This window comes from Solenopsis invicta, chromosome 13, assembly GCF_016802725.1.
Source record: "Solenopsis invicta isolate M01_SB chromosome 13, UNIL_Sinv_3.0, whole genome shotgun sequence".
NCBI classification, from domain to species: Eukaryota; Metazoa; Arthropoda; class Insecta; order Hymenoptera; family Formicidae; genus Solenopsis; species Solenopsis invicta.
In genome coordinates, this window is record NC_052676.1 from 4,591,326 (window position 1) to 4,604,964 (window position 13,639).

Sequence of the window (13,639 nt, forward strand, 5' to 3'; positions counted from 1 at the left end):
TTTGGAATTCAGCGCGAAAGTAATTTATCTATTAATAGGTACAAGGTTGGAGCGCATGTGCAGCGTGACATGTTCTGTACAACGTTCCAATTTTTTTTTTACGGGGATATAAAAATTCTCTGGTCCTGTGTATGTACATACGTGTGTGTGTGTGTGTGTGTGTGTGCGCCCTGCGTTTTGATTTTTAGAGTCAGTTTGGATGGACGTCACGTGTCGATGTGCTACGGGAGTGGGATTTAATTCCGCGATGCGTTAGTACGAAAAACTGTAACGCGTACGAGAACAAAATACGAGTGCGTTAGGAGTTCGTCGAACCCGCACGCGCGCATTGCGCCACTCTTCAAACCAGTTCGTGAGTGACACCTACGCATGAAGATCAACGTGATCCATGCGCTCGCACTCGGTACGATCCACAGACGGCGGGGCGGGTTAGACGCGGTTCAAAAATTCTGTAACCTTTATTTAAGTGTATTAATCTGCAGCGCGAAAAGTGACCTATTTTTGGGGAGTTTTTTTTAAAGAAGACTGTCGCACGTATGCTTTTGCACATCTATTCGTATATATTTAGTAAATGTTTGAAAATTTTTGTACAGTTAAATATTTATTAGTTTTTATGTTATCTATATTGAAAGAAAAGTTTTCTTTTTTAAAGAATTCTTTCAAAATCGTATATTTGGATGCAAGCATTTATATTTGTGCTGTTTAAGTGAAAATATTTACTTTTAAATAAATGTATAAGCATATTATATAATTAATATATAATTTTGTATTTTTACATCTTTTGCATTTAAATAATAATTTTACAAATAAGTTAATAATATTATTAAATTCTTAAATTGTTTTCTTAGATTAAAAATTTTATTTTTTTGAATATAAGAATCGAACAAATATTTTCTAGAACTGGAAGAAAAAAATACTTGCTTAAACATTATTTCTTCATTTATTTACATAAAAATTTCAATTATGAACTTCACTGCAAGTTAATGAGCTATTAGGCTATTTAAAAAAATTATTTACTCACCGATCAGTAAATAATTTTTTTGTTAAGTAAAATTTTTTGTTTTAAAATATTTTCTCTCTTAGTATACATTTGTTTTAAAACAAATATTTTTTAAGTCGACTCTCACACGATTTCTCAGAAATTATTGAAGTTTAGTGGTTTAATTGTTTGATGAATTATTCGTAAAGTATTACCGTTTAATTAATATGTAAAATACATGTCTGTTTCGCATGAACTAAGATAAATGAAAAATATTACAAATCATTAAAACAGGAGGCCTGGTTTTAAAAAACAAATATCAATATTTTGATAAAATCGATTGAATTTAACATATATAAAAAAATAACTCATTTATAAATGTCGCACTAATTCATGTAATAGACACATATGCAAAAATTGAAATCAATAGCTTCAGTAATTTTTAAAAAACCGTGTCGGTCGACTTGAAAAATGAGTTTAAATTTACATAACTTGAAAACTAAGCATTCAACCATACATAAATTTAAAAAAAAATTTATTTACTAAATATGTACAAGCAAATGCGTAAAGCGCAAAAAAATATGTAAGTTTTCTTTAAAAAAAACAAAATCCCCAAAAGTAGACAAATGTTTTTACGCTCTAGACTAAAATGTTTTATTTTCTTATTGTTTTACTTATACCGTAAAATTGTAAATATCTTGTCCATTGAAGGCGAGTTCACCATTAAAGGAAAAGTTTAATTAAAGAAACAAATTAATTTATTGAGGGCTTCATTTACCAGCGTGCAATCTTATTAGCATCATACAATACATATTTTTTACCGGTGCACGTTAGTAAATTAAGACGCTGTTAAACCGGCCAACAACAACGCTTTTTGCGACGGTCGTTGCGCTTCTTCAATAAATGTCACCGCTACAACAGAGAAATATCGTGTTCCGTGCGATTCCCGGACGGAGAAGAACAGGAACGACCGGTTGTCCGGCCGCTCCGACTTTTCCAGGAACGAAACCTCTCCGGCGACTCTCCGCGATCGACCGCGGGAATCATTGAACGCCGCCGCGACAATTGACCTACATCGTAATATCGTAAAACACCGGTCTTCCTCCTCGGGGGCCCCAGTTCGACGGGGACCACCCGAGACCCGCCGCGTTTGTTCTACGCGATCCTCGTACCGCGTACATAACGGAACGTCGCCCCGAAACTTTCTCCGGCGCGGCGGTCGGCGACTGCGGCGGTCCCATTAATAACCGGCGATGATTATTATTTCCTGCCGCCGACTAAGGTTACTGGGTGACCACGAAATTCGCGATTTGAATTTAGAACGAAGCCGCCGGCTGAAGGTTCAACGGCGGTGTTAATTCTCGAAATGCTGAGCTACTTTCGCACGTTACGCTGATGGTTTCGTGCCTATCGTTTCAATGGCCAAGTTAAAAAGTAATGATGTAAATCTTACGTGAGATCAAGAAGTAGTTTAAATTAACATTTATCTCTATTGACAAATTATTTGTGTATTTACGTAATTTCTTTTGTTTTAATTTTAAGTGTTATTAATTTTCTCCATCGATTAAATATTTGACATTTCTTTTATTTTCTTTTGTGTGTGAGAGAAAAGATCGATAGGATTTCTCTCTCGTAATAGAAAGGAAAGACTTGCGAGACAAATGGTACTTGTGTCATATAAAATTATTATATTTATATACGATAAATAAAATTAATTAATTAAATTAATTAGAACAAAACAATAATGATGTGTATTAACTCTCGATTTTCGTTACATTGAAAGATATGAAGACATGTACATGTTTCTTGTCATTCTTCAACATCAGAAGCGCAATTAAACATATATAACATCCAATAAAATATAAAATCGAACATAAAAATATATATAAAAACATGTGCTCGTTGACTGTCCTTTCGTAGCTGTTGGTTTGCATTTGTATATGTCGTGCGTGAGTTTTAAATTTATTTTTTACTCATTTAAGATAATTATGTTAATTATTATTTTTAAAGTAATTTAATAATATTATCGAATAATATATAAAACAATTAAAATTTATTCAATTGTTAAACACAATTTTAATAAATTGATATTTAATATTATCAAACATAAAATGTGTACAATATAAAATTGTTAAACCGCAACATCTAAAAGTGTGCCAAGATACGATCTTAAAGAAGACAGATCTCAAAAGGTTCTTACTTTCTTTCTCTGCCTTTGTCAGAGAGACGTGACTTTTTTTTTCTTTTTAGAAAATTACAGTCTGGTGTAAAATACTATGAAACGATCCTTGAACAATTTATATAACTGGTTTCATGCGATCCTTCGTAGCTAGGGGGACGTGCTCCAGTTAAGACGGCAACAATCAGGCCCACCTGCGCGCCGTTACGCGTCCCCGCACAAAACGATCATAAACACGAGCGTGTCGATCATGTAGGTCCCACGATCGCTTTACAAAGAGACTGTCCGGTTACTGTATCGCACTTTCTAAGTATCGTTTTTCTCGCATGATCGTAATTCTGTCGAGAGACTGGTATGCCGACGTTAGAATCTGATCTTATTTTATGCGACGAAGTAAGTAAACCTCGTTAACCAAGACGAGTTGTTTCAATTATCATCCTATATGGATATGGCGTATACAAGAAAGAGAAATAAAGATATATGAATATAAAGAGATATTAAAGAACGTTGTCCGACATGGCTGTGAGAAATTGCACATTTGCGAAAAATGACTGTGGCTGCCCGAGGAAGATAAGAGAAACGAAAAGAGCAAACTCGCAGAGTTTTATTGGTTTTTGGACAGGAAATTAGCTCAACAGTCAGGCGCAAGGGTAAAGCAAATAAAGCTAACTACGTACATGAAGCAGGAGTGTACAGTTCCTTTGTATTGCCTTGATGAGTTTGATTGAGTTCATTACTCGTAATTTCGGCGGGCGAAGAGAATACGATACAATTAATCTCATTATGGAGCTACAAGGGAGCCGTACCGGCGATTCGAAAGAGAAGCAAACTATAACCTCGCGTCTATCTCGAATCAGTGTAATTTTTAAATTATGCTGATAAATAGAAGAGAACCAAATAGTAGAAAAGATGACATACTAGAAAACGAGTTTGGTAATAATGGTCAAGTGTGCATAGCGTGCATAGTTACTAAGCTTTAGCGAGATAATCACAATTAAATTAATATAATTTACTAAATATTACTAAACAATAGTTAACATTAATTAAATATTTAATTGAAATTATTTCATCAAAGCTATTATTATAAAACTCTTTTTCTTCCGTAAACGTACATTAGAAGAAAATTTAGTGCCTTTAACTATTCATTTAAGGATTTTTTTAATAACAACTAAATATTTCGTCTTATATAACAAAAAATGTTGCTTCTGCGAAATACATGTAAATAGAAAAAATATTTCTCGGAAGCAATTAATGTTTTCTCATAAAAAACAAAATATTTACTCAATCGGCAGACAATTTCTAAATGCTTTTTAAAATATTTATTTTTCATTATAATGTTTTTAAAATGTTAGAAAAAAACATTGAAAAATCCTCAACTAAACAGCCGGAGGTACTAAATCTTTTCCTCGTTGCAGTGACGTTTATTTTGATTTACCAGACCTCACCCATGCAGCACAGCATAGAAAAAGCATTGCAAAATATTGCTGCAACGTTTCAGCAACATTGCAGCAATGGTAAAGTGTCCGCTTCCAAAATATTGATACGCAATATTGCAAAAACGTATTTAATATTATACTAACGTTACGTATTAATATTTCTGAAGCAAACATTTTATCGTTGCACTGCAGCAATATTTTACAATGTTTTTGTTGCACTGTGCTGTATGAGCATACGCTATGTCGTCGCTCTACTTTGGGAAAAAGGAAAGAGACGAAACACAATTAGATTTAATTAATGATTACTCCTGAAAACCTATAAAAGATATTATGCTGATATATTTTTTCTTCTACGTGGAGTTGATTCCGACCTCTTCGAGCTACACATTTTTCTCATACATTCATACTCACAGTCACATAACTTAATTCGACGTAATTACTTGTCGATCACATTGATTCACACCGTTCGCAAAATACTCGCGTGCACAAGCACTATCAGTGTATAAGGGGCGGAACGGGCGCTAACATAAAGCATTTCCGGTTGTGTTATACGCGGACGTCGCGACGAGAGCAGGAGAGCGATGGGGGTTGCGATGGTAGCGACGCCGAGATGATCGGTAACGGGAGACGGGGCGCCGGCGACAGGAATCGCGATTTGGAGGAAGATGACGAGCTCGAGAACAGAGAGGAGAGGGGCTCGGAGAGTGGAGGAGGTGGTGGAGGTTTCGGTGGTTGGAGGTCCCACTTGCTCGGTGGACTAACGCAACGCGTCAAATCCTGGTACTGGGGCGCCAGGCCCCTCGTAAGTTTTCCCATCCAGCGAAAAATCTCTTTTTCTCTCTTTTTCTCTTGATACGCACGGTTTCTTTTGTCTCTTCCTTTATTTTTTACCTTGCCCACCCCTCCCTTTTTTCTTTCATTTCATCTCTCTCCGCCGCCATTCGACGCTTTGCAGACTCGCGAAAGGGTGAGAGGACAAGGGCGTCCATGCAAGGCGTCGGACTTTCTGAGAAATTTTGATCGAAAATCGAATTTTGCAAGATATTCAATTTTCTTTTATATATATTCTATAAATGTACACTGAGAAAAAAGGATTGTCTCAACTTGATTAAATTTTTTAACTTGATTGAATTTCTTCAGTTTAAACATTTATTTAAATTAAATATGTATGTAGTTATACATATAAATGCTTAAACTGAACTTCAAGTCTTTTATGTATTTAAATAAAATATATAAATACTTAAATTTAAAAAATTTAATTGCGTTGAAAAATTCAAGCAAGTTAACTGTCTCAGTGTGTTTTTTCTCAGTGTACGTTCTTTTTTATACTATAGGATCTATATAATATTTTTTAATTGTTTATTTTTTATAAATATAAAAGTAACATTGTTTTCTTTTAATTGCTTCAATTTTTAATTTTTCAAATTTTATTCGTTCAATAAAAAGTGATAAAAAGTTGCAAGTTTTTTTGCTTCTCATTTTTTTTAACTATTTATAATCGTCTCTTAATTTTTTAATTAAGATTCTATTCGTTCTAAGATTCTAATCCTCTTTTTATGTGTATTTTAATATTATAATCTTTAATTTTGAATTACTTTTAACTTTCGATTTTACTTTCCGGCTGCTCAGTTTAATTTGTTAATCTCGATTTTACTATTCAGTCTTTTGTTTTGAAAGTTTTTGAGAATTAGTTCACACGATCTGTCTCTTTCACGGACGCTCTTGTAGAAAGATTAGGACGTGAATGCGATATTCGATAACCGACTTTGCCTCCCATTGAAAGGGAGTAGGTGCAATCAGCAACAAACGACGATTTTCGTGTCGGTGCAAGGGAACATGGAGAACTCCACACTTCGGATCTCGCCGGAAATCTCGATAGCATCTCCGCGAAAAAATTACAATGCAACGCGAAATCGTAATCGAGTTCATCTCAGTTGCTAAACGCATTCAACATCGGGTGACATCACAGCGGATAGGGAATGTGATAATCAGTCTCGCAAACTGTTTCTAAATAATTTGCTTCTTTGTAAAAAAAAATCATCGTAATCATATGTCGTTAAATAAAGGACGGTCATCTAATAAGTATAAAACTGATATTTTGCTACTTGCAAATTTTATATATTTTTATATGTACAAGAATTCAAAAACTCTCTCCGATGCTTTTAAAAATTTACTCTTTCAATCCATAAATTTATCTTTACGGCGATTTAATTTAATTTTTACGTGTTTAAAAATTTAGCTTTGCCGTTACTTACTGTTACGTATTTAAACGGAACGAATTTAGTCCGCGTAAAATTATCAAGCTACAACTCTCAGTAAAGTTACGAGCTTCCCTTTCCGCACGAATAGTCGTACTACAATCAAATTGTGAGTTACAGCGAAATATAATTGGCAAGGCGAAGGAGAAAATAACTGAGAAAAGAGGACCGCGCCGTAGCAATAAAGTTTCGTAATAAAAATCGTATTATACTGAAAACAACGAAAGACATCGTAAACTTCCGGCGAGGTTCGCGGTTACGTCAATTGCGCTTGAAATATCCGGGTCACGTTTACGTAGGGAAAAAATAAAAATAAAATATGGCGCCGTAAAAAAAATTCGTAAAACAAACTGGCAGGCGTTTAACGGATAACACACGATTAACTGATAGTTACTCAATCGCTCCAGTCGCGCGCACCGTAAGCGCAAGGAAATTACGGTTGGAAAAACTACTTGTGGACAATTTGTTTAATTTCTTTTCTATAAATAATTGTCGCGGTAAAAATGACGAGCATAGCTCAGGTAAACGCGATTTGCGAGCTACCGGAAACGTCTGCTCCCTTAGGCATGAGTTCTCTTCCTAATTAGATCTCTCTCTTTTTCTCTCTTACTCCCTCACAACCCTACGATCAATTATCCTTGTGCTCCTAGAGCTAGCGAGTTTAGTCGACATAGCGTTAGGTGTTGTATATACTTACGTGTTTTTTATCTTAGATGTCTTGCACATGCTACTTTTTACGATTTGTCCTTACATTCTGGCACGATCACTATTTTGTAATTATACGTATATACACAGAGCGTCTCATCTTCCTCGGACGTTGGATTTTAATCGTTGGAATTTCGTGTCAGCGCTTCCCGCTCGCGAAAACGTCATGAAAAACTCGTGCGGAGATGATAGAATTAAATGTTCTGGAGGAGAAATAAATTGTAAAATACAAGATGTTGTCGTGAATTTGGTCGCTCATGGGGAAAGTGAAAGATAATATAACGTTTTCTTTCCAAAGTGGATTAACACGTTCTGTTTCTTTAGTTTCTGTTCCTCCTTTTTTTTTCTTATTTTTAATGTGAAAGTTTTACGAAACAACGGTTGCGAAACGGCGAGGATTAGCTGCAATGTAAAATAATCTTCCCTCATTGCAAAATCTTCGTCAAACGAACGGTTGCGCCTTTAACTTCGTCGCGTAGCCGAGTTAATTTCTAATTGAAATTCTATTGGGTGAGACATTCTATATATACACGTATACACGGGCACGGGGATGTATATGCGCTAAATATTATATATTCACATAGATGTCTTGGCATGCACCATCACTTTGCTCACATAAGAACCAGAATTAATTTAGCAAAACAGTAGCCTCATGAGATATGATCTTTCAGTTTTAATTACTTAAATGATTGAGCGATAGAGATATTAAATCGTTAGTAAACGCGGTTTCTACGAAATACATCCGTGAAAGAAATTAAATTACAGAAAGAAAGTATTGTCTAAGTTCGAGAGAAACCCTATAAGTGCTACAATAATATTAATATATTATATTATTATAATAGTACATTAATGTATTATAATATACTGTATAATGTTCTAGGAATATTTTGTACAAACATTATTAAAAATTAAAATAATTACGGAATTTTTCATTCAATATTTTTAATATTATTTCAATATCTGTGGAATATTATGAAAATGTTCTACAAATATCTCTTTGATCAAAGATTAATGTAAATTATTATGCGTACAATATTCATAAACTTTATAATTATTATTGTACATTTACTTCTTATTTAATATTTATATATTTAATATTTATATATTACAGGAGTGGGCATATAGCCACTTTTTGTTAATATTAATTAATAATTCAGGAATTAATATACAGGAATATTAAATAATATAGAAAATAATTTCAGGAATATATTATTTAATGTTAAATAATATTGTAGCGCTTATAAAAAAATTGCTTTTATCTAAATCGCGCGTTCGATGAGAAATTTCATCTCCGATTCAAAATTAATCCATCCTTATGCGCGTAAAATTCGAAATATAAAATTATCTGAGAAGAAATTTTTTTTGTGTAAGACCAAAAATCGTAAGTGGATACGCGTCATGCAGAAAGAGAAACTTTCGGGCGGATAAGTCAAACGGGTTGTTGTATGTGAGAAGATCAAGACTCATTGTCCCGACATGCGTGCGTGCGTGCGTGAGTGAGTGCGTGGGCACGCACGTGCATCCGCGTATCTCGCTGCGCATCGCGCGTGGACACACTTTCACTGTTCTCGCTTTACGTTTCTCTCGTGAAAACAAACTGAGCTAATTAACTCGATCTTCGCGTCTTCCGGCCGTGAACTCGATAATTTAAGTGTGACAAGATAAGAAGCGGCAAAAATTAATTACTCTCGTAGAGATCGATTAAGCAGCTAGAATAGTTTGCATTAATCCGTATTTCGATCCCGTAAATCTGTTCATATAATTTAGTACGTATACAGTGTTTGTCGTTTTCTTTATCAACCTAAAAAATTAGACAATCTGATAATAGTAAAACAATACATAACAGTAAAATTATCTAGTTAATTATCTAGATGAAGTAATGGCTTTATTTTATCTTTATTTAAAGCTTATTTATTAGGTTGTATATTATCTCCATCTTTATATTAGATACAAGAAGTGTTATTTTTCTAAATTATCCAAGTTAGTGTGAACAACAATGAGTATGAAGTATTGTAAGTACCTTTAGCTTCAACCTCCATAAGTTATCATTTTCCTGACAGGAGATTTTTTTTCAAGTGGTAACAAAATTGCACAGATCAGAAAACAATAGGGTAATGTAAAACCTAAAATCCCAAAATTATAATCAATTTGACAACTTTGTCAATCATAATAGTGTGATTTATAATAATATACAATGACAATGACTGCCAAAAATATATTACAGCCTCTAAATTTTTCAATTTAAATTTTTATTTACGCATTGATCCAAATTAAAAGAGAAATATTTTTTGTTGGATTGAATTATTTGAAAAATTCTTGCTTTTACGAAATAAAATTTTATAAATAAAAGTATAAATTTTGATTTGTTCTATGATTTGTAGCAATATTTTAAAATTAACTAAATGAAACGAAACTTAATTTTGTCTTTTATCTGGATAAATTTGATAAACTTAAATCATTTTTATATTATGTAAGATACGTTTACATGTAATTAAGCTTATCTTTATCTAGATAATTTGAGTTTTCTAAACACAACACTGATGTCAATATTTTTTAATTCCCGATAAAATTGCGATAAAATATACTCAACCTAATTTAGCATAATTAATTTAATTAATTATAGTTCGATTAAAATAATCTCCCTGTAGCGCTAGTTCAAGTTTACTAGAGGAAACGTTATATCAAAGTACAGACTAGAGAAATTCGCATATGAACAGCGATTATTTAGCGCAGTAATTTGAAACGAGTATCTCGGCCATTGTCTTCTCAGCTGCATGAGTGTTAGTTGAAACAAGTCTCGTGAATAGCTCAGAAAAATAATCGGGGTCTTTTCTATTACATCCTAGCATGGTCTAAATACTTTTCTATCGTTCCAATAATTACCTGTAGTTTATTTTACGTATTTTGCGCTACGCATCTCCCTTTCACATCTCAATAATATCTTTCCTATTACTACGTGCATTTTTCTCTTCTTATCAATTTGCTCTCTTTCTCTCTTGCTTTTAAAGGGATCAATTTTTAAGCCGGTGACGCGATAGAAAAGACCCGATAGCTGTTCTTAGCGACGTCGTTATAGTTCATTGTCAGAATTAGCCGTACAAGTAAACTGCACAATTTGTTAGCTGGCCGTAATATCGTCGTTATGGCGATACTATCGCGATTGGAAAACGTGTCTCTGCTATCGATGTGCCGATCCTTTTTGCTGCGCACTCGAAACGACGGTCGCCGATCGCACTGAGAAATCGGCGCCGACGGCAACAAGTATAGCGGCAATTAGTTGTGATAACGACAACACCACCGCCACCACACCACAACTACCACTCTCTCTCTTTCTCTATCTCTCTCCGAGCACCACCAACACTCGACTGCTACCAGCCTGCCATCAGCAAGCATGTTGACTCAATTTTTCGATATATATATACATATATACATATATATTCTTGTGATCTATACGTATATTATTATATACATATATCGACTTATATAGCCGTACTTTCACGTATGTGTACATTATATGCTTGCGTCTCTCAAGCACATATAATTCACATACATTGCACACAAGGTGACGTAATATTGCACGCAAGGAAAAGCGGAATGGAACAGCGAGAGTCGAATCGTATGCAAGGAAAACGGGAAAGCTGAAGAGTTGTATTACTTCATTGCCGGCATACCTTTCCAATTACCTATGATTAAAATCTTTTCTAATAAAATTAAAATAAAGTATAAATTACCTAATCACTGTTATGTCTCCCTATAAATAACTTCTTTCTTACTAAAGGTTTGCCATTCAAGTTAGAATGACAAAAAATAGATATCTTATTTCCATAAAATACCTAAGTTTAGTAGACTAATCAAAGTCTACTTAGTTTTTTTTTTTTTTTTTAAAACTCTATTAAATAAAATTTTTTAATTCTCTATATTTAAAATTAAAAATAGAATTTTTTTTAAATGTACTTGAGAGAGTTTTCAATTTTTTTTTCAAAACTCTATTTAATGAAATTTTTTCATTCTTTATTTTTGAAACGAAAAATAGAATTAAAAAAATTCTATTTGATAGAGTTTTCAAAACATAAAATAAGTGGACCTTATATATTCAGCTCACGTATCTTGAAGGAGGTAAAATTGTTTGGGATGAATAAAAAATCGATAAATTGTGATTTGTTAATACAGACAAATAAAAATGAATTGAATATAAAATCTATTTGTAAGTTATTTATACATTTTGTAAGTTATATTGCATATATTAACAATAAAAAAAACTTGAAAGAGTTAAAAAATATTAACGTATGAAGCTATATTACTTCACCCTTTTGCGTGGTGTAAATTTGTGATTTTGCAAGGATAATTCCAAAATAAATAAAGATATCAAAACGTTTTTTTTTCTAATCGAAGAGCATTAAATTTTCTACACATCTAATTACAATCAATTTTGCATTGTTATTTATTTTATGCCAGTAATCTACATCCTTTTTGCATTTTTTGTCACTATTTTGTTAATTTTATCGGATATTTTAAATTCTAGTTCATTCTATAATGTAAAGTTTCCGAAATGTAATGCCATCAAGTTAAAAATTTCTTAATTAAAATATTGATGTAAATAAAATAAAATAATTTTTAATCAAGGACTGGTTTCTTCTTGCAGCTCTAGAAAACATTTGCCGTTAGACTATATTTATATTCAAGATAATTAGATTTTTTATCCTAAGAAAACAATTTAAACAAGTTTAATAATATTTTTAGCTTGTTTATAAAATCATTATTTTAATGTAAAAAATGTGTAGATACAAAATTATATATTTAAGATAATATATCTTAAAAATAAATATTATTACTTAAATAGAACAAATCTCGCATGAAAAAATATACAATTTTAAGAAAATGTATTCTTTTCATTAAAAAAATTTTTTCTGGCACAATCAGTGCTGGATTTACACCGCACGAGAGATAAGCTGTAGCAGCTTCATGTATTAATATTTTATAATTTCAAAAATAGTTTGTTTATTGTTAAAGTATAATATAAATAGTCCACAAGAAAAAAAAAGAATTTCGTATTCAATTCATTCATATCCCTATTAACGAATCAAAGTTTACCGAGTTTTCGCTATTCTGAATTTTTCTACCTATCCCCTGCTATTCTTAATTAAGACATATCTTTCCATTTTCGCACTATTATTCCCATTTGATTTTAGCACGCTAGATAAGGCATGCGAAATGAGAAAGCATCGAGAGGATAGATAGAATGCATTTCGAAAGAAAAGATATACACATGCATCCGTTTGAAACACACTTTTCTCTATCAGCTTTCGATCAGTACTTTCGCACATTGATACCGGAATTAAAGTCTCGCGGAATAACGCGTTTTTAATATTACAAGAGCTGGAGAATTACTACGGATCGTTAGCAGTCATTTCACAGTACTTTATACCACGGAAGCTGCGTGAGGACTACCAGAACGCTCTTCCACTGCAGCGTGCACGCGATTATGCTATAACATAAGCCTTTTTTAGCTCTTATGTGCTATCGTCGTACGTGTGTGTTTGTGTGTATGTGTGCGTGTGCATCGAGTTGATTAATCGGATACGCGTCAGCAACTGCGTTTTATTTATTAAATTCGTTAAAGAATGAAAAGACGCGAATCGCATTGCGCCATCTTCCATATATGAAATTATGATTTTGTTATAAGAACAATAAACACCAATAATAATAAGTATAATTTTGTGTACAATAAAATTATTACTGTAATTCAAATTATTAAAAAAATTTTTAATTTGAGCGAACTTGAAATTTTACTGTAACTTACTATATAGTTAAAATTTTACTTTTATTTAAATGTGTGATTGAAAACAATTCAACAAAATAATTAATACATTTTATAATTCGAGAATCCAAATGCAATTTGACTTTATAATCACATTTGTTTAAAACTGTCGAAGATTAACAAGAGAAAATGGAGACTCTTGAGATTTCATAATTCATTGTATATGCTAAAGAGTTTATAGCAGATGTACAATCTCTTTACTTGTACACCGATACATTTAGTTTTACTTGAAGCGCATAATAATGCGATTTGAACAAAGCGCAA

The 13,639-nt window shown here is 32.7% G+C and overlaps 1 protein-coding gene across 8 annotated transcripts in view; it reads left to right on the top strand.

The window, feature by feature from the left end:
- Positions 1–13,639, top strand: part of LOC105201728 (whirlin) — a 124,943-nt gene that overhangs the window by 107,732 nt on the left and 3,572 nt on the right. For 7 of the 8 annotated variants that reach the window (XM_039456813.1, XM_039456815.1, XM_039456818.1 and 4 more), the window contains one exon: positions 5,169–5,396. The exons of the other annotated variant lie outside the window; for it this stretch is intronic. In XM_039456813.1, coding sequence (XP_039312747.1) covers positions 5,169–5,396 — 228 coding nt within the window. The remainder of the gene's footprint in view (positions 1–5,168; positions 5,397–13,639) is intronic. 8 annotated transcript variants of the gene reach the window in all.